Below are 22,468 nucleotides of genomic sequence, written 5' to 3'. Positions count from 1 at the left end.
ACGTTAGCACAGGAGTCTGTATATACGGAGCACAGAGCCCTCATTCATATCAGTATCCAACGGAAGGCATAGAGAGAAAATTAAAAAAAAAACACTTGTATGTCAACAGCAGAAATGTGGTTTAAACCGCGGTCACGCCATAGCTGACTGCTGATTCTGAAGGGGGATTAAGCGGAGAGTGTAAATGAGCCCGCAATCCACAATCCCTGGCCGCTTTGCCTTTAACGACATCTTGCCGAAATAAAAATTGTTAATAAAAATTTCTACTCTTCATTCATCTGTGCTGTTCACGGTTACCTCTTTTTCGCAGAACCCTGTTAATCCAAACATACAGTAAAATTCAACGTGTGAACCAAGATATATAAGCTCGGAGCAGTACACCAGCATGCTATATGTAATCCTAATCAGTCGGTCCCAGTGCCTTCAGTGAACAGAAAAAAAAAGATTAACAGACCTTGTGGCTCGATTGAAAGCGGCTATTGTTACTGAACGACCGGGTTAGACGACGGTGTTGCCTACAGCTGGGGGCCAAGTGCGATCCCCAATGAGAAGCGCTGAGCAAGAAAAGAACAATAGCCTTCAACTCGTTTGTCTGTGCCCGAGTTTTATGCCCTGGTGAAGGCGTCGTCCCCCAGGGTATGCAGCACCCGAATGCCACGCGCATTGATAACTTTGCGAAGTCCCACGGCTAAGGCAGCCACAAATCTTTCCACGTAGAAGGGCTGGCGGGGCAACAGCCAGCCGTCCACGAACCCCATGTGGCCCCCGCGTGGAGTCACCACGGCGGCCAGGCAAGGAGAGTTGAGCACCTCGTCCTCGGGCACGGTTCTCTCGGGATTCAGCGAGTCGTCCGCCGACACGCGGAAGACCAGCGGTCGTTGCACCAGGCCCAGCCTACCCTGCATGCGATCCGATGATTGGTTACTATAGGGTAGCAGTACAGCGTGCCTGTGGTTCTTCAGCTTTCAAGTGATCATCTCTTGGACTACAACTATACTTCGTAGATTCAGACTTAGCGCGGTCAGCCATGACTATATATCCCGTTTTCAGACACTTGTCCGTTCTGTCCTGATTCTCATAGTGAAGCCACTGCGCCGCAAGTCCTATGGGCTGGCCCTAGATATGTATCGCCCCGCATTCGTCATCTTCAAGGAATGGGCTTCCAGCCACGACGGATTGCTGACTGGGAACGCTGGGTGTGGCGACCACTCTCTACTGGCCTTCCAGGAATCCGGGGTTCATTATTGCACTCAAACTTTTATAAGCCACAGCACACACTGTTACACTAAAAGTTGCCGCCACTGTTCCTGATATCCTGAAAACTGTGTAGATAACATAGTGGCCTACTATTCGGAGACAAAGCGTACCCTTCAGTGTCGCCAACTTACCAACTAGCGTATATTGCTGGGATAGCAGCATGTGAAGAAAACTTCGCAAAGCTTCTGGCTTTGTTCGTTGTTCATCGTTCCTTCCCTTAACAAGAGTCATTCCTGAGAAGAAAAATAGTCGCGGCAGAGGGTAATCAGACTCGTCATCTACTGAAAAACCGCAGAATAAAATTAGGATGTTGATCAACCCTCATTTCCTGAGGCCTGCTTTGGAAAGTCTGCCACTACTCAAAAGTTAAAAAAGATCACACATTTTCGCTTGCTCTTGCTAAAGGGTGTAATTTGCTACTTCCTCCCCTGCACGTACCTTCAGGCTGCAGTTTTCGTAGAAGTCCTGAACCGTTCGGAAGCCAAAAGCAGGGGCTGCATAATGCTTGTCAAACGAAGCAAGTGTCCAGCAACGGAACACAACGTCAGCCCGGATTACGTTCTGCGCAGAAACCATATTGTGCGGTCTAAGAACCCTCATAAAAAAATGTTGCACATGTAGGGCAAAAAAGAAATAAATTCAGGTTAATTTTTCTTTGAAGGAACTACTGGCGCTATAGAGCTTGAATGTGAAGCCTGTGTTATTTGAAGCACTGATACTTGTCCACTTAGAAATAAAAATTAAAGGGAAAGCACAGGGTATACATACTGACTGGGCCCCTCGCCGTCATTGAAAGCATGCTGGCTTAGAGCATCACATAACGTGGCAGCGTATTCCTTCGTTCACGCTGCCAGCAAGGGAGTCCCCTACGTTGAATAGCTGTCCAGCTGGCACCTGCGAAACGCGCCACCCAACGGATATCTTCCCCCCAGCTTCTCATACCCGTGCCACACGGGTAGATGAAGTGCCCCATGCATTAAGCTCGTCTGCGGTATTACTTCAGAATCCAGTGCCACATTTTCTGATTAAATATATTTTAACAACATCAGGATGAGAATGCCGAGAAACTTGCTGAATATCTTATATGTTCGTGTTATCTACTCAGGCGGAATAAAAGCATTGCGCAAATACTATAAACAAGCTCAGCATTCACCCAGTGTAAGATAACGGACACTTTGCACTAGACAGCGCGAACTTTGTGTCAGGAAGCACATCACACAATCGATGTTTAATCTGACGCTATAACCCAGACTGCAATTATGACCGCTTAGAGCGCCAACTACGTGATCCAAATGTGGTGATTGAGGGATTAGCGAACGCGACGTCTTGTTATACCTCATCTCAGTCTGCCTACAAAAACGTTTCACCGAACGTTACACGCACTAGATGGAAGCGAACACTAGCACATCCAGTCTGTAGCATTGAAAATTCTCTGCTAGTCGGCGCAACTATCACAACTCACGTGACTACATTTTCCTTCGCCCTGCGCAGAAATAACGTCGGTGTTTCCTACCTAACTCAAGGTGGTTCAAGTAAACGTCTCACTTCACAGAGGGCAATTTTAAATGATGTTACCAAGTCCCGAAAGCCACTTAACTAACCCTGAACGCAACAAAACCTACAGAAAAGCTACAGAACGCAGCAAAACCTACAGAAACCTACAGGCGATTACGGATGTCGCCAGCGGCGGGTATAGCTTAAATTTCTGTAATTTGCCGCGTCACTGAAACCGCTTTATAGGTTATTCTGCGTGGTAATACTCGACAATCTGGAGCAGCATTCGCTTACAATATATACTGTGCTCCGCCAACCAACACAAACATATGTCAGTTTTCTGTTGTCACCTAATTTTGACCAGGAGTCCGTGTGCTGAAGTCACGCCACTTCCCTGTCTAGCCAATCAAAGAACACGTCACAACGAATGGCAGGTGAACAGTTACCGTGACGGTCTTACGTACCGTTCAGCAGTGCAGTTCACGATGAGAAGGAGGAACTCATCTCCTTACACTCGGTCTTGAATTGCGAGGTCTGTTAGAAAAGTATCCGACTTTATTTTATTTTTTTTGCATACACCTGATGGATATGAAACAAGCGCGCTTGCATCACCGACCTTGAACCTTCATGCGCGTGCACGAATTTTTTCCCGCCTGCCGATAGCGTCACTCGCTGGGACGCAGCGTTTGAGTGAGGCAGTGCGCAGTGCTCTCGTCGGTTTTTCATTGCAAGGAAAATGGCGGAGCGACAGGAGCAGCGCTACTGCATCAAATTTTGCCAGAAACTGGGCGACAGCCCAGTGGAAACCATTCGGAATATTCAGACGGCTTTCGGTGACGATGCTATGAGCAGCACACAGATTAAGCATTGGTACAATTGGTTTAAAGACGGCCGCACATCGGTGGAGAGCGAGCCACGCTCAGGTCGGCCATCAACGTGCCGAAATGACCAGGTCATTGCCGAAGTGAACGCTGTGGTGATGCGGTACCGTTGTGTGACTATCTGAGAAATTGCGGAAGAGGTGGACATCAGCAATTTTTCTGCACATTCCATTATCACCGAAGATTTGGCCATGGAGAGAGTTGCGACGAAATTCGTGCCGAAGCTGCTCACGATGGAGAAAAAGCAGCTTCGTGTTGAAGTCTCATCGGACATGCTGGATTTCACAAACAGTGACCCCGACTTCATAAACACAATGATCACTGGTGACGAGTCTTGGGTGTACTGGCACGACCCGGAAACCAAATCCCAGTCGTCACAGTGGAAGCATTCCACGTCACGAAGACCAAAGAAGGTCTGCCAAATGCACAGCAACTTCAAAGTGATGCTGACTGCTTTCTTTTACTCCCGCTGTGTGGCACACCACGAGTACGCACACCACGAGTGCGCACCACACAGGCTCAAGCAATGACCAAAGAGTACTACACGGATGTCCTCCGTCGCCTACGTGATGCTGTGCGGCGCAAGAGACCGGAGTTGAGGTCAACAGGAAATTGGCGCATCCACCATGACAATGCTCCTGCACATTCCTCGCACTTGATTCAGACTTTTTTGGCAAAAAAACCACACTCCTGTAGTTAAACAGACTCCTTAATCTTCTGATATGGCCCCCTGCGTCTTCTGGCTGTTTCCCAGAATCAAGAGGCCATTGAAAGGAGCGCGATTTCAGACAAGAGAGGACATTATGGCTGCAACGACAGCTGAGCTAAACTCCATTCCGAAAGGGGGCTTTTCGGAATACTTCCAAGAATGGCAGCACCGCTGGGAGAAGTGTATGGAGTCCCAAGAAGACTACTTTGAAGGTGATTAGATTTCCAACGCTCCAGTTATGCCAGTTTTTTTTTCGGCCCAAGGTCGGATACTTTTCTAACAGACCTCGTATTTTCGAATACAGATGAGCAATTCACACTTTCAGAAAGAGCCGAAAACACTGATTTTTTTGTTTTTCTTAGCTTCCTTGCTAGCTTAAACATCGCTGTTGCAAGGGTGTAAAAACTTTCTTATAATAAGCTCACTGCGCATGCGCCAGAGGGTATTAATACCATATAACTATATTCTTTGCAACTAAAAAGAAGCCCTAATAATTACCTCAATAGGACTCAGGATTTGTAGGTATTTTCACAAGCGCAATCTACGTTTTCCATTCAGTGATCTTGTTCTGCATGCCACTGCGGCGTAATCATGCTAGTGCTCGTGCGTGCATAACGTTTGCAGTTTATTTTTGAACCTCAGCTCAGCACGGTGCTGCCACGGCGACTACGTGTGTGGTCATGCAAGGCTCCAAACACTACCGCCAAAAGCCAGTGTTTACGGGAGCCAGCCATGTCGGCGCAAGAGATGCGTGTGCCACCAGCTGTTCTGTGTGACAGGGCCTTCGCCGCTGCACCCAACACGCATTAGCTCCTTCCGTGAAACCGCTGAAGAGGCATTATATTACAGCCTCTCGAATAAGGAAAGAATCGCTTCAGATGGTGCTACATGCAGTTTTGTGCCGTACCTTTCCAGTTTATGATTGGCACTCGGAATGCGCGGGTTCTGTTCCGAGTGGTGCTGTTAATATTTAATTCATTTTTTTTGTGTTTTTCGCAATTTGTATTGCGGAAAGTCCAAAACGAGCGGCAGCCTTTCATGATGGTAAGTGAGAGTAATCAAAGCAGTCGAAGTGACGTGATTTTTTCTAAATGTACCCACTTCTGCTATGTCGTGCTACGTGAGACAGAGTATATGTAAATAAACAAACTCTCACGAGACTGTATGTGTTCAACAGAGGCGCTTCTCGGCCTGCAGTTTCTGCTAACCGCAATGAATATTGTCTTTCGGCACTGTGCCATGGCTTCAGCTTATGCGCCGCGGTGCTAAGTCCTGAAAATATGAAAAGGGCCGAACTAAGCGCCTGATTTCTCAAGCGTCAATTAGTGTGTGTGTACGATCAATACAAATTTCGAAATCCTAGTGCACTATCTCTCAGGGAGCCTACACAGTGACTTCCATTTTACAACGTTAAAATGATATTTGCGCGGGGCATCAAAAACAGTGCAAACCCTCTGAGTATACGCCGCTGTCATGCAAGCTTCATACGGCAGAATCTACGGACACAGTTCTTGCGGTTCTTACAGGCAGCAGGCGGAGAAGCGCCGCGGAGGAAGCTGACTCCTGCGGGTTTCCTCGATTGTTTTAATTAAAATCCAAGGAAGAGTTCAGCACACATTATTTTTATCTGTGACGCGTAAAATTAAGCACTAAATGAAGCCAAAAAAAATTTTTCGTAACCGGTAGTACATTGCGACACGCAGCTAATCCACGTTCTTATCGTGGCGACAATTTAAACATCTGATTTTATTTTTATAAGCAATTTGTGAGGCATGCTTCAACTGCACTCTGCGTGAGACTTTCACGCAGTAGTACATTTGCGCTTAACGATGTTCTTGACAGAATTTTTCTGTTAGACAATGAAGGCCGACAAGACCAGGTATACGCGCTTGTAGGGATAGCAGAAACTGAGCGGAGATCCAGCACATACTGTTGTTAGGCAGAGTAATGCTGTGCGCTCAACAATCACGTTGCGTATGCACGGTCTGTTGCCATTATAACACCGGTGAGCCACATTCAGAACCTAGCTAATAGCTGAAAAGCCCGTTTCAGGCCGCATTGAATATATCGCTCTTCCACACATCTTTTTGCATCGCCGATCCTGAGCACGCCTTCCAAAACATACAAAGTAAATAGACCTGGAGAAGAGTGGCCTCTAAGGCCTGTTGGTTCGTGGCTCACAGGATAGAGAACAGCGGAAAAAGAGAAAGAGATAAAATATAATGCTGATGACAAGTTTTTGTCCTGACAACTGTGGCATGACGCAACAACGCCCGTGTATGATGACGGCTGGACACGCTCCATAATACAGGCACACGGATGACGTGATTGCTGCTTCGAAGCTGCGGGCCGCACCGGACGCGCGCCTTGCGTATGGTCGGACGGTGTTGCATCATTCAGTAAAAGTACCGTCAGACGGTACTGTCGAGAGCGCCATTAATAAAATAATTTTTCAATGACTATTATGTGATGCCTTCCGCTTCTGGATTGAGAATGACATGTTTGAAGTTAACTATAAAAAGACCTTAGGTACTACATGTCTCAGTCAGCTCATGTCCGTCATTTCGGCTGCTTTGGAAGATCCAACTACACTGCTTTAAAGAGAGACATCCAAAGACCTAGAGCTATTTATAATCCTGAGTGCTGACGATGCATAATGTGGTATTAACACTGGACAGCATAGTGTAGAATACAGCGTAGTTATTTTCGATATCAGTGCAGTTACTATAGTTCCAATACTTACTGCAGGTGCTGCACATAATTAAACAATTTAAAAAGTAGACTGGATAAAATTATCGAGGCAAGGTTTTTGTGCAAAATTATGTCTGTGTTGCCCAAGCCCTAATTTCACAGCGGTTTAACGTCAAAGAAATTTTCCACTGCAGACTACCGCAAAATTATTTTATTGCACCATATTACGCCTTTGATGTCCAGCATGCATCTGTTTGCAGTGAAAGTCTTCCAGTGCATCTTTCAGATGTTGCTTTGGCTTTCCAGCTTCTTATCGGAACTTTAGGCTGTTCCGCTGAAGCTCCGGTGCTCTTGCTTGCTTATTTTTTCCAAGTGGAGCGGAAGGCCTTGTGTTCCAGTGTCAGATTTGTCGTAACGGTATCCTTCTTGGCGCTCGACCTCTTCTTACGGCGCAAAGCTCTAAAGCTGGGAGGGAGCTGAAGCAATTCACCTGTTGCTCCAGTTCCACTTGTGACTGTGTGATCAGACGATGAACTGGATGGCGGTCCATAATCCAGAATTTGATCACATTCGCTGGTCCCCAAAGTATGGGCTTGTAGTGTGTGCTTCAGTCTTGTAGGTAGTGCTCCCACAGCCTTCTCCTTCGCCATGCTTCAAATGAGCTGCATGAAGCGCAAGGGGCCGAGATGAATAATAAAGCTGGCTTAAAACGTTCCCCATATAAACATTCCAGATCTTGTTCATGCTCTACCGTTAACACAAGCCACAGAAACCGGATGTAGGTTCTGGAGATATAGAGTAGCAGGCGATATTTCGATTGAAGTGTGGAATAAATTGTTCACGCTTTGCGTATGCGTGCTCACCTCAGAGACAGACGGCCCTCTCCAGTTACACTCTCTTTGGAGGTGTGCTTAGGGCGAAAGAAAGAAGGACGTGAGGTACATAAGACGAGGGCTAAGCAAAGTGTAAGTTTCCCCCTCCCCTTCTAAGTCATGACTTACCGACTATTGCAAACGTCCACTTTGCCATGTCACCCTCTAGGACAGGGCAAGACCAATGCAAGAAGTGCAGGAGATCGCGAATTACCCAGCATAACCTCCTTGCAACCTCAGTGCAGCCTGTAGATTTCTTCAATACGGACCTGCAAAATACAGACATCAATCACGTTCCCTCAGTCAGAGAGGAGAAGAGGTGCCCAGCGAAGCTAACCATGAAAACGACACGCTTTGACCAAGCAGTGCGTCGAAGCGACCCCCTTCCAGTGAACTTGCACACTTGTATTCATGCGTATTTTTTGTAGAAATTTGACATCATAGTGCCTATTTCCGCCAAATATTAGGTACGTAGGCTATACAGTCACATCTAGGGTGCTCGAGGTGAATGTCAACGCACTGATCTCGCCCGCTCACTTCCGACACAGATATGGCTCTCTTCAATTACTCTCAACGACAGATTAGTATCATCTGATGGCAGGTAGTCCAAAAATCTGTAATTAAAATCAGATAACATATTTTGAACTAATACACAGCTTTTACAATGTAACCCAGTACCAGCGTGTTAAGGAACCCTACAAGGCTGAGCAAGGCTCTATACAACGAACACTAACAACACTGTGGCCTGCAGGGTAGCCGTTTGTCCCCACCTCGTGCTATCCGAGACAGACATGCTTTTCTACATACTCCTGTTGACACTGCCAGCATACAGTGGCGAGAAATAAACACTGGCACATGTGACTGACGATTGTCGCGGCGGAAGAAATAAAAAATTATAGAAATCATAGTTGGTAGTGACTATCCGTTGAATCATCCGCATGACTGAGGCTTTGGAAGGACCTGGGACTCTAGTTCAGGATGTTTTTTTTCTGCTAGCCGGAGCTCCAAGATTAGTCGTTACACCATTCCGGAGATCGGTCACTTGTGGTACGGTTTTTTACCAGCCACTGCACACGTATTACCATTCCTACACTGCTCCTCCTGAGTGTACGATACTAAACTATTAAAAGGGTGCAGCATGAACGATGCACAGTACTTCCGGCTGTAGGCAGCCTGCTCATCCTAGTTTGTGAGCTCACATATTGGACACAATGCGCTTGCACAACTTTGCTGTCTGAGCAAAGTATGAGTGAATTGCATACCTGTATCTTCCGCGAAGGTGTTGCAATCCTTGCAACTATGTTTCCACAATGCCGTTCTCAACCACGGCAGCCGTGATTGTTGTATCCGTCTTTTCTCTTTCTTTCTGAGCCAGCTCACCATCCAGTCTCCCCACACATATCTATGAAAACTTCAGTTCATTTTACTACTATTCTTCTACTCCCCACGATTGCCCAGAGGCTGTGGCGTCCTTCGACGTCGTGATCACGAATCACGGTTCCGATCCAGGCCCCAGTGAAGTGCAAATGCATTGCGGTGGAAGCGAAATGCAAAAGCTTTCACGCGCCGATATTTGAATGCGGCCTAAGGAGCTGAACCCTGATATGAGCCGTGCCGAAGAAGGGAATGCCTCACCTTGTAAGACGGCATAAGAATAGCGTGTTTCCTTTTCGCTATAACAGCGAAACGCTAGCGCAGTTGATAAGCCACAGGCCTCACAGACATGGGGCCCCGATGCAGTTCCAGCTTTATGCCGACTCACAGACGCTCTTTTTACGTCGCCGAAGCGTCGCCGTGATCTACAGCCTTTACCAAAACTATAGAGACCAAGGGGTTTGCTTCTGGACCGTGGTGGGTGGCTCGTTACCCACCGCCAGCGTTTCAAGCCTCTCTTTGATAGAGACAAATGGAAAATGTGTTCATTATGAAGAATTACAAAGAGATGAGGTCCTTGTGATGAGCATTCAAGTTGGCAAATAATATTGTCTCATGCTGAATAACGCAAGAGAGCCGATCAAAACAGGCCGTTTATTAAGTAAGTGAAGCCTAGACTTTTTGTATCCACGTGAAGGGACGCGCATGCGATGCGCAACGGAAGAAAAACAGCATTCGCTCGTTCGCCCACAGGTTCCAACGACTAACCGCACGAGAATAGGAAGGCACCACGTCACGTCATACATCATGCGCGTTCGTGGTTCCGAGGCCGCAGTTTTAGCTTCTTCGCGGCGACCATTAAGCAGTGAGGCACTTTAAGACGAGGGGCCACGGAACTTGTGCGTTCAGACGGGGAGCATACTTCATACACGTTTCTCTCATCCCTTTTATCTTACCGTCACCACAGCAGCGGAAAACAGGGAGAGAACATGAATACTAAGATATTTTGTTGTTATTGTAACTCTGCTATCAAGACCCTACTCAGCAGTGGTGACAGACGGTTGGGGGTAGAACGAACGGATAAGGGCATACCTGTACTAGAACCTTGTGTGCGTTGAGTTTTTGAATCATTTTTAAGAGATTTAATGCCCAAAACTGCCTCAGGTTATGTGGGACTACGCCATGGAGGGCTGCAAACAATTTCGAGTATCTGGGATTCTTTAACGTGCACTGACTTCGCACAGTTTCGTACTGACTTCGCACTGACTTCGCACACAGGCCTCTAGCACTTCGCCTCCATCGAACTGCTACCGCCCCGACTGGGGCCGAACCCACATCTTTCCGGCCAACAGCCAAGACCGGTAACCACTAAGCCACGGCGGCAGCTCCTGTAGAGTTTTCGTGGTAATTTTTAGCGAAAGCGTCGTGTATACCACACGACCTTCAAACACGTCCAGCATTCTGAGACAAAAAGTTTGAAAATTGGAAAATTGTAGAATATTGTTATTGAAATATTGAAAGTCCATTCTTTTGATATGTAGCAAAATCTTTCTTTTGAACTGTTTCCATCGACCGCATCTAACGGTTAGGACTGCCATAGAAAACATATGGGGTACGCTTTTGACCATAGCTAGAACGTTGATAGGAAAAATAAATTCAAGACTGAAGTCGGGTGATCGGCGTTCGGCGTTCTCGATAAACAGAAACGCAGCGGTCGGAAACAAAGAAACTGTCGTGCTTGCAGACATTAGTGGTCCCCCTTTCGATTGTCTCGACACCAGGCACACTCGTGAAATGGCGGTTTCAATTCAGTTAGTCGAAGTTCGAGAGGTGTACACTACTTTTTGTCATGTCAGTAGCGCAGGGTACACATTTGAAATGGACATGCTAGAGAACACAGCCAACTTATGAAAAAAAAAAAAAAACGCTGGCTGCCACTCTTCTAAGTGAGTGCCCGATTGAATTTCGATGATGACTTCATGTTCCAAAGCGAGCTGCAGATGCCGCGATGAGAACAAAGTCCTCCCTCATACCCTCAGTCGCTTTGGGACGTTGAACCCCATAAACCAAACCAAAACAAAGGGCCGAGCTTCTTAGCTTTCCGGTTTTGATATTAGGCAGTACAGTCATCCCACACCTGTTTGGAGCGCTCGATCGACATGCGCTGTTCATTTTTGACAGTCGTCGCTCCCTGGCGGCGCCGATATAGCTTTCAAAGTGTGGATAATGATTTCGCCGTCCTTATAATCTTCTTCTTATTTAGACTTTCCTAAAATCATGATGTTTTAATTTTCACGTCTGTATAACTCCAAATGAGCGTTAGAGCCTAGCACAAAGACATTCACGACCATTGGCGTAGAAGAGGAGCGCACAACCATTTCTTTAAGATTTTATTGACCTCTACCAGCATGTGGGAATTTTGGGTAAGTGGACGCCTCGCTATTCAACAAATTTTAGTCAGTTAGCTCAGCAAGGAGCCAGTACTCCCCCTTGTGATGCGCGCCGAGCGGACGCGACACATCGCGACCTCGTCGTTAAAAAGACCTCGCTGTTTAAAGAGGAAGAAGGTCTACAACGGTTCCCTGTGTGGGCGAACCATCATTACGTTTTTGATCCTGCCCGGAAAGCCTAGCGTTACATTATTCACTCAATGACTGAGTTTCATTACCTAAATCATTTTTGTTTTATATTTTGCATGACGCACCAGGAAATTATTTCGTGGTAAAGTTGTGGGCTTGCTTATCAAATCAACCATTTGTTAATTGATGGTGCACTCACGGCAATGCGGACCACCTCTTCGTTGTCTCGCAGCCGGCCCACGAGTCCGCGCGTGATGCAAGCGTTGAACAGCATGTTGAAGCCAAAGGGGCTGGTCAAGGAGCGGGCAGCCACAGCGGGCTGGAAGGGCGGCGACACGGCCAGCGCCGCGTCCAGCTGCGCTCGAGAACCAAACTGGCACAGGTAGAGGCAGACCAGCAGGCCACCCAGAGACACGCCCACACCGAGGAGGCACTCTTGCGGGTAGCGCATGCGCACCGTGCGCACCACCTGCAGCGGCGACCGGTGGCAATGTCATTTAATGGCGGTCCCGTACTTAACCGCGCAAGTTAACGCAAAGGTGAAGCTGGGAAGCGCGTTCATGGTTTCACTTACGACCACAGAAGCAGCGTTCGTGATGTTTACCGTCAAAATTACAGAATGTCTGCATGCGGGGTTTCATGACCCGCTGCTCAATGTGAGCTATGAGCGCCGAAGTAGAGGGCTTTTCGTTAATTTAGAACACCTGTGCATATTCACGTGCACTGACATCGCACAGCACACGGGCGTTTTTTCGCATTTCGTCTCCATCGTAATGCAGCCGCCATGGCGACTCTCGATAGCGCCACCTTGAGCTCACCAGCCGGATGCCAAAGGCACTGAGCCACAGCGGCGGGTTTAGTTAATTGGGAACATCTTACTAACCTGCTATTTAATACTATTCAGCTGTTTCGACTTAGCGGAGGCTCGAAACTTTAATCGTGAGGATTGCCGGAGGTAGACTTTCCACTGTGTTTCCCATCGTTATTTGATATCCATGGAGCTGAGTGGCTAGCTCTTGACTGACTCGTCATGTGAGGTTATGGGTTTCCCTTTTTCTCTCAGCCTTTGTGTAGTGCTGTAGTGCTGCCAACCTTTTACTTTTCTCTCTCAGATTTTAGAAAACATGTTAATTATTATTAAAAATCACGGCAAAATTTTCTAATCGATATTGTTTCGACTAGCACTGACAAAAACAATAAAAAACGGTTGCCTGCTTCGGATTCATGCATTCCCTGCGTTACAGCGCGGGGGAACTCAGATCCCTTGTCAGTACTGGTGGGGGGTCCGAGACCCCGAGACCCGGCTGACTTTAAGCGCTGGAGGCAGATCCACGGAAGCTTCATGGGATATCTGCGCTAAATATAAAACCTTTGCCCCGCCGCGGTGGCTCAGTGGTTATGGAGCTCGGCTGTTGACCCCAAAAGACGCGGAGTCGATCCCGGCCGCGGCGGTTGAATTTAGATGAAGGCGAAATTCTAGGGGCCTGTGTACTGCGCGATGTCAGTACACGTTAAACGATGTCAGCACAGGTTAAATTACACAAACTACACGATGCCAGTGCATGTTAAAGTACACGTTAACGAATTTCTTTCTTTCACTTTTTTTCCAGAAATTCCTTTTTTCGCCACCCTTCACTCCGGTGTCCCTCATAGCGTAAAGCCTGTTTCACATGCAAGCGAAAATGCTAGCGAATCCCGTCGCCGCGGCGGAAAAATCTGTTTTGAGTCGTCGCTGCGACGAGCGGCGAGGTTTCAACAAGTTGGAAATTTTCGCTGCGACGCACCGCTGTGAACCGGCCTTAAGTCGCTTTGGAATGTTGAACACGCATAAGCCATAAACTACTAAAACTTTATTTTCGTATTTTGTATTATTCTACTCGGTATCGTAATGTATGTTTTAAGCGAAGGATCTCCAAGCATTTAGAAACAAGGTGCTAACAGGTGCATCCCAAAATTATTCTTCCACTACAACCGCCAGAAACCATGCGATAACGAAATATTAAAAACATTAAGCAACAATAAATATTTTTTTGGTCCTGGGAAACAAAAGAAAAACGCCATCAAGGCACCCTAGGAGGCGCTGCCGTCGCGCGCTATCTGTTGGTGCACTGGCATATATTGCGAGGAGGAGGTTTTATCGGACGCCGCCTGATGGCGCTACGTGCGCGCCAAGCGAAGAGGAAAAGTATGGTTTGGTTTGATTTGGTTTGGTTTATGGAGTTTAACGTCCCAAAGCGACTCAGGCTATGAGAGACGCCGTAGTGAAGGGCGCCGGAAATTTCGACCACCTGGGGGTATTTAACGTGCACTGACATCGCACAGTACACGGGCCTCTAGAATTTCTCCTCCATAGAAATTGGACCGCCGCGGCCGGGATCGAACCCGCGTCTTTCGGGTCACCAGCCGAGCACCATAACCACTGAGCCACCGCGGCGGCGAAGAGGAAAAATAGGAAAAGCAGCGGAAACGTACTTTGCTACTCGCTTAACTGCGACTTCTGTAATTTCATTGCTCATTATTACTAATATGTACCATGCTCATTATTACTAATATACATCACATAACATGTCTCTAAAGTACCCTTCTAAGACAAAACCGGTTTAACTAGGCGCGCCTTTGTTCGTTCCCAGCCATCGAGCTGACGTGGCTGAGTGTTTAGCGGGCAATCCGGAGACCCTTGTTCGATTCCCCACCTCGACCGATTTCCTACTCGGTTTTATTTATTAATGCTTCTGGGATTTTTCGCTCACGGCCAATGCCGCCCACGACGACACCGGCTTTTCTGCTACTCGGCCCTTAACGCTATCGCGCTGAAATTACGCCACACGGTTACTTCATTCCGCCAATTCATACATCACCGTGTATCATCACTTAAAGGACAATCAAACCGGACAGCTTTTGTTCGATCATCGTCGCATTCCTTCTCTTAGGCAGTTTCAGAAGCTTTCTGCAGTTCACTTGTACCACCACCTCACATCACCCCACCAGCCCGCATATCTCACCATGCCAGCCATCCACTACAAGTTTCTTGCGGACACGCCCGCACCGTCACGATTTCCGCCTCTTTTTTTTCCTCCTTGTGCAACGACCTGCAAACACCTTTCCCACGAAAGAGCTGTCATCACTTGCCCATCTACCTTAACGGTTTAAATAATCCCTCCAATAATTCCATGCCACACTCATAATTATACAATCCTTGTACTTCCACCCAATATGTAATACCACCAAAGTGGGTCTTTAAGCTAATAAAGTGAAGTGTAACGTGTGCTTTAAAGAGCCACCTTCGCCAGCCTTTACTCATTATAACCCGGATGCTTTAGGTACGCTTGATCAGCTGGCGTCAGATATCTGGGTTCATGGTTTTAGAGCAGTCTGCATCTAAAAAACGTTCATGAATAAATTCCACCCTGATTATCATGTCTCTAGCTCTCCGGATTGGCTAGCACATAGGCACCACCTGCCCACAAACCGTACCGACGAGTGAACACTAAAAATTTGGCCCCGATTACTCGACGCAGCTGTCCTCCACAGAGCACCGCAGTGCAGCAGGGTAAGGATCGAGCAGCCAGCTTCGAATGTAGTACCTCGGCAAAGTCTCTGACGCTGGCCGCGTAGGTGATGTGATGCGTGGTGAGGGGTACGCCTCCGCAGCCGCGCCCGTTCACTACCACGCAGGGGAAGCCAAGCGCGGCGAGAGCGGGCAGCAGAGAGCGCCACGGCCGGCTCTGGCTGTCGGTGTAGCCTCCTGCGACGAGCAGCACCACGGGGCCCGGCGCCTCCTCGTTGAGCCAGTCGAGTGCCAGCAGACCCCGGTCCGACAGCACCAGTACCTCGCGACGGTAGTTGATCCGCGGGAGCCACCACTGCGTGATGGTGCACATTGCATCTGCTACTATATGGCGGCATTTCTTGCTTGTGTCACCACCACAGCAAGCTATATACGCCATAAATGTGTAAGCCCGCGCGTCCCAATCATCGGTCCAACTGCGTCCACTGCAGGAGAAACGCCCGTTCAATATCTCTCCAAACAGCCGGGTCCTGCGTCAGCTGCAACCATCTCAGCCAAGCAAACCTCCTCCTCTCATCCGTTACCTGACTCTGTGCCGCCCCTTGCTACGCTTCCCGTTTCTTGAAATCCACTCCGTTACATCAAGGAACCATTGGTTGCCTTGCCTTCGCATTAAATTCTCTGTCCATACCCGGGAATGAAATGTGAAGCTAAAATAACCCGCGCGGTTGTTTCAATGTGGGAGTTAATTGATTCATCTAGAGACCCAACTCGCCGCACACGAATGATACCAGGTCGGAGGTTGTTGCGCTTTAAAAGCGTCTGTTTACCTACCTGTAAAAGAACAAAAAGCGCTTGCTGGCTATGTAGTGCACATTCGACACCCAAGTCAGGTTGCTTCTAGCTTGATACGCTCTGGCTATAGACCAGATTCTTTTACCCTCACACGCAGGCTGCTGGCGCGCCCCTACTCTCGACACCAGTCGCCATCTGTCGGCGCGCGCGGCCCGATGGACTGCGGGTCGCGCCGGCGCCGCGCGTAGAATGCATGTTTACGTGTTCGCTTCTGTCGTTGTAGGGCTTCATGATAAGGTATGAGGGTGTGTGCTGTGCGTCACTACTCACATTTTTCCTCTACCAGACAGTACTGTGGTTATCTTGCGCGCAGTTAGTCGTTAACGTGACATCTCCGAGTTTTTTTCCGTTCATTTGGATGCGAGTAAGTGCGGCGAAGCAGTGCGCGTCTGTGTCGTTGTTTGTGCCCACCATGATGATATTGATAAATGATGATTAGCGCTCGTGTCCTGTCTTCACCTTTTCTGTGTCTCGTTTTTCGCGCTACGTTTTCCAATGATGATATTCTGCTGGCTCAAGATTCTAAACGCTGGCACCGCAGCGGCGACGCTGCTCCACCGAGCCGCTGGTGCGGCGGCGCTGCTCAGGGAAATTCTGGAATAGTATTGCAAACACCAAGAATATTTTCAGCGGAGTAGTCTGCCAGGTAGCGTACGGACTGGAAACCGGCTCTTCTAAGCAGATTTCTGCGCTGGCATGTCGTTTGTTGCCGTCTTTTACGTGCGCTATCATCTATGATAATTTTAGGCGCTGGTAATTGGATTTATTAATTTGATTCAATGGTGTAGTAACTGGATAGGCGAGCTGCAGACTGAAGGTTGTCCGAAGAAGCGCGTGTTTTTGATCACCTCCTTGCGCTGAGCTTGCTCTAGTTCCCATTAAAAACATTTCATGCACAGGATTGTAAGCACGACCGCTACCGATTTCAGTTGCTCTTTCCGCACGCAAGTCATAGGGATTAAGGGGGGGGGGGGGGGGGGGTTTAAGGGTTTACCGTAATGTCTTTGTGCTTTTGCTATCTACCTTAATCATAGGAAAATATGCGCTATTTTAATCCATTCATTCACACTTAGCCAAACGCCTATGCAACGCTGTCACACGCGGCTAGAGCTACCGAATAAAATGAACGCGATTTCGGACCTCAGCATACGTGAAAGCTGGATTCGCTGCTAATATCCATTCAAGCTTTGATAATTTCAGAAAAAGTACGTTTTTATGCACCAGGTTGCATAAACCATGACAAATTTTGTTTTTTGTTCGCGCTGCGACTCAAGCTCACAGCGGTAATTTGTTGATAAACTGGCGCACCACGCATGCGACAAGAAAGCCCTATGTTGGTGGTACTTTATGCCCGAAGGATTAAGAGTGCATGGGAATTGGAACTGCATGCTAGCCGCACACTTAATACTTGATACTGAACAAAAAGTTTTTTTTTGCATTGGAGCACCAAGACGGTAGCGATATAAGCACGAGCGCGTTCTAAGCGTCAGCACAATTCACGTGAATTTCAAACTAAACGTCATTAAAACAAATCAATGTGCTCCCTTTGATAACGTGAATACTTCCGTCAACACAGCCACGCTGCGGAAGTATGCTCGGCAATGTTTTTTAGCGCCCGAAGCGCGGCTATATGCAGGCGAGGCCGCGGAGCTGCCGCAGCCCCGCAGTCCCCAAAGAAACGCCCGCACCGCGGCGCACCAGTCGGCGGAAAATGGCCGCGCCCAGCAGCGGCTCTGGATTCTGGTCTATAATCTTACTAGAAACGCGCTCCACCACCTTTTTTTTTTCAACCGCTTCAAATCTGCCCCAACCAGTGAGTGCGAATGAGCCCTGAGTGCTGGTAAAGGCCGATTCACACGACGGTCCGTTCGCCCGCGGCCCGCGCATCACGTGTTCATGCGTCAGGATATTGAGAGGCGCGCTGACCAGGCCGCGGGCCTACAGCGCGCCTCTCAATGTGCTGACGCATGAACACGTGATGCACAGGCCGCGGGCGAACGGACCGTCGTGTTAATCGGCCTTAAGCCGCCATTAGGGCGGTGTCCGGCCTTATCCGACAAGCGCGGCATTGATTCCCCCAGCTGAGAGGCGTGCGTTGCGCTCACGTGGTAAAGGCTGCCGACGAGGCGCTGCAGGTTGGCGCCGACGCACCAGACCGGCGTGCAGTAGTAGCCCTTGACAAAGCCCTCCATCTGGACACTGATGAAGCGGCGCAGGTGGCCGCTGCGGCACACGAGCCGTGGCTTGCGCACCACCACCAGCACGTAGTAGACTACGTAAGCAGAGCACGCCAGACACAGCAGCAACTCGCCCTTGGTGGGCGCTTTCACATGTTGCGCGACGCCCATCACCCGTTGCACCCGTAAGTTCTTCTTCCTCTTCAACCCCGAGCAGAAAGCGCACGAGCGGGTGCCTGTCGACTGAATAGCTGGCAATACGTGCTGGCAGCGACGCCTGCGCAAGCAAGGCAGCCCACTCGGCACTGTCTATCATTTCCTCTTTTCTTTTTCGTTGGATGAGGGCGCCAAAGAATAATTTAAGGAAAAATTAAGGCGGTGCAGGAAACAAAACTGAATAATAAATGTAGAAACGCGCAAGAAGTCACGCTGTTTTCTCGCTCTGTGTAAAAGCGTTGTGGAACAGGAACGGGCTTCGGAACTCCAGGGTCGCATTATAATGCGCGTGGTGCCTTTGTGCCTTTCCCTTCTGTCTCAACAATACTTCTACGCGCAAGTCTTTTCGCGTTTTGTGCCAGATGCGGCCTATTACTGAGTCACTGTATGTCCTAACAGAAAATGCAAGGCATCACCCTTCCACCGCCGTCATGTCATGCATGTGGACATGTGTCCTATGGGCGATGGGGGTACCGCCAGCTCATTCTCCGTGAGCGATTAGACCACCTGAATCAGCCGTCAACAGAGGGCACATTTTTGCTTTTTGTTGTGTTGCCAGTCAAATGTGAATGCTACAGCTGAGATAACACTTGCAACTCATGGTACATAGCTGAATACTGTAGCCTCTGCATCACCACAGCTAGTGAAGAAGGATTTGGCTTTCTTTAACAGTCTTGTGCCGCATTTCGAGCAATTAAGGTGAATATAACAAGGCACGTGCACTTTACTGCTTTGCTCATGTCTGAAAACTTCACATATTTTATCACAGTGCTAATTCTTTCCCTTTCTCTGTATACATTGGCTTGGTTTCTGCCTCTTGCATTAGTAGCAGGTCATCCTGTGTTTGCAGGTGGCAGCAAGATTTCTTCTGTCAAATTCGAGGACGTGCCCCTACCCCCTATTTTCATGCAGAGTACTGCATTCATGTACACGCCTTTTGAGACATTTTTTTTTCTATGCATATTTTCACTCTGCAGTATCATTGGTTTAGTAGGATGACTGTACACTGCATATTTAGCTTTAGTGCTTAATTATGGCTTGTCTGCATCAAACATACATGGTCTAGATTTTTAAACTGCGTTAGCAGCAGGGCATCCTGTGTTCACAGATGGTAGCAAGTTTTGTCCTTCAGATTATAAAATGTCTGCAGGCCATTCTTGCGAACACTTTGCTGCCAGAACAGAACATCTGCAGATAACAGCCTACAATTAACACTCATACTTGAATATTTTACCCGAAAAATTTGTTCTACTTTCAGTGTGGGGTACCAAGTGTTTATAGTGACATACTGATATTGTAGCACTACACTCCATATGTATTCAGTGGCTCCTTATGTTGGTCGTGAGAGCCTTAATAAATGTGTTTGACCAATATGCATATGTGTTCAATGCATTACTTTGACAATTGAAGATATTAAATAACCACTGCATTGAAAGACAAAGACTTTCCATATTATGTCGGCCACAATCGTTAGACTATAGCCAGTAGAAAATAGGTGACCATGCTTGGAACTAGGGGAAAAATAAGCTACATTGGATGTGCACTGCATATGATCAAGACGCATGAATCAAATAGTCCATATGTGCGCGCAGCAGCACTATCCCAAGACGTCCCTTGTTACAGAAGGCTTCGAATAATGCTGTGTTCTGCAGTGGTTGCACGTGCACATAATGCTCAGAGATTTTATGCAAGGAAACTCATTTGATGAGCTGGAAAGTCCTTGAGTGAGATTTTTTTTACGGTCTTGTTTTAAATGTGCTGCAGAAGACACACATATGAAAAGAAATTCTGTTGCAGTGTAGCCGCACTACTCAGCGCACATTTTAAAGGTGTATATGTTTAGCACGTGTATGAGTTGCTTACTAATTGTTTTCGTCCCTGCACTTGGGAGCAAATTTATCCATGTCAACCAAAACTTCCGCGCCAATAGCATACCGGCATTGCAAAAGACGCAATTGGTTACTTCTTACTTAATCAAATGTGACACACGTCAGTTGTGCAAAATGTCGACGCACAAATCGGCCGCAAAAGATCAGCTAGGATGAAATGCGCCGTTGTTATCCGATGCCAGCACCGGTGGCGTTCGACGAACAGACCCCCCGCCAACGCTACTTTGTTCAAGCGCTTCGTAAAAGAAAGGTATAAAAAAAACCGCGCCGCTCGCCGCAACACTCCTACACCTCCCTCCTCGCAAACACGCACCTAGACACAGACCGGCGCACAGGTGCGGTGAACCTTTTCCGACGCCAGGCGAAGAAAGACGACATTGCGACACCATGTTTGACGAACAAAATATCAAATGAGCTGTTATTAGCCGCATTTAAAGCAATCCTAGATGAGTGCGTAACGTCACGACGCCAGGCATGTAGACTTTAACACGCAAGGCCGAACACGCCGTGCCGAAAGCCCGTCCACCGCCACCGAGAAACACTCGGGCCCCTAGCAACAACGACGCCGTACGCCGTTGCTAGTGGCCCGAGTTTTCTTATCAACAAAGGCAACGTTGCTAGTGGCCCGCCTTTTTAAGCCTAAATTTTGACGTCACTTCAGCCACATTCTCGCCAATGCATTGGGAATACGAAGGGCCTCTCCATAGTTTTCCTTCCTCCATGCATGCGCTGAAGGCTCGAATAGCCTCGAAATGCTAGTGGAATATAAGCGCGCGGCGCGCACACCAGCTGCGTGCTCTGACGTCACTCCGCGCATGCGCACAACTGACGAGGCGGGCGGCGTCTGTTCCGCCGTCGGCGCAGCGGCGGCGCTCCAAATTGATTGCTCCATATTAACGCCATCATTAAAAGGCTACCTACGGCGGAATTTCTCCAATTCCCCTACCTCCCTAAAACTCGTGTTATATAACACCCTTGTCCGCAGTAAACTAGAATACGCATCTGCAGATTGGGACCCCAGCTACGCAAATTCAATTAATGCGCTCGAGTTTGTTCAAAATAACACCGCCCGTTTCATCCTACTTTACTTCAATCGTACAGCAAGTGTCACCTCCATGAAAAACACGCTTTAGCCTCCCGTCGAAAATTTTCACGGTTATGTTTATTTCACAAAATTTTACAACTGTCCCAATCTGCGCTATGAAATGATATCTCCTGCGTCTTTCATCTCTCCACGGCTATACCACGTTCACAAATTCTGTACAACGTCGCAAGAAACAAAAGCTTGTTCTCAGTCGTTCATTCCCCGTACATCAGCAGAGTGGAACCACCATCCCAGATCGACAGCCTACATTCAAGACAATCTGCGCTTCCGCAACAGTTTAGCTAACATTGCGTACTAAGGCTCAAAACAAATGTACTTATTATTCTCTATTACCTTTGTTTACCTTAGTTACCTTTGTTTGTTCTCGTACCTTGCGCTTACTACTCATGCTTACTTCTTTTACTGACATGTATAACCAGGAACCTGACGCTTGTATGTTGAATTTTTTGTTTTTGTTCTCACTCTATAGTTTGTAACCACTCCCCTCTGAATTGCCTTTGGTCCTGAGGGTATCAATAATAATAATAATAATAATAATAATAATAATAATAATAATAATAATAATAATAATAATAATAATAATAATAATAATAATAATAATAATAATAATAATAATAATAATAATAATAATAATAATAATAATAATAATAATAATAATAATAATAATAATAATAATAATAATGATAAAGCTTGATGCAACTTAGCTTAAACACCTTGCATAGCGTCTTCACTGTCTGAAGCCTTTATCGTTTGCTGTCATGGCAGGGCTACGGTCTCGTTGACTGCCATCACTGTCCCGAACTTGGGGCTTCAAGAGATTACACGGTGTGTAACGAAAGAGTTTCCTGCATTCGGGGAGTC

General features: G+C 47.6%; 1 protein-coding gene across 1 annotated transcript; it reads right to left on the bottom strand.

Annotated features, from left to right (window-relative positions):
- Positions 1-605: 605 nt before the first annotated feature.
- On the bottom strand, positions 606-18,568 carry LOC149354080 (protein ABHD1-like). Its single transcript, XM_089575923.1, has 5 exons — positions 18,326-18,568; positions 15,442-15,720; positions 12,057-12,326; positions 1,696-1,818; positions 606-899 (listed from the first exon to the last, which is right to left on the bottom strand). The coding sequence occupies exons 1-5, from the start codon at positions 18,566-18,568 to the stop codon at positions 606-608; spliced, it is 1,209 nt and encodes a 402-aa protein (XP_089432049.1).
- Positions 18,569-22,468: the final 3,900 nt, after the last annotated feature.

Source organism: Amblyomma mixtum, chromosome 3 (assembly GCF_055824585.1).
Source record: "Amblyomma mixtum isolate Tamu chromosome 3, ASM5582458v1, whole genome shotgun sequence".
In the NCBI taxonomy this organism is placed as follows: domain Eukaryota; kingdom Metazoa; phylum Arthropoda; class Arachnida; order Ixodida; family Ixodidae; genus Amblyomma; species Amblyomma mixtum.
This window is presented reverse-complemented; position numbering and strand designations above follow the sequence as displayed.

What these genes read in the sequence shown, in the direction of transcription:
- LOC149354080 (XM_089575923.1), bottom strand. Translation starts at nt 18,568, where the DNA reads ATGGGCGTCGCGCAACATGTGAAAGCGCCCACCAAGGGCGAGTTGCTG. An exon ending in AAGAGGTGGTCCGCATTGCC is followed by an intron (nt 1,819 to 12,056) that starts GTGAGTGCACCA and finishes GTTTCTGCGCAG; the next exon opens with AACGTAATCCGGGCTGACGT. An exon ending in ACGAAAACTGCAGCCTGAAG is followed by an intron (nt 900 to 1,695) that starts GTACGTGCAGGG and finishes GATCGCATGCAG; the next exon opens with GGTAGGCTGGGCCTGGTGCA.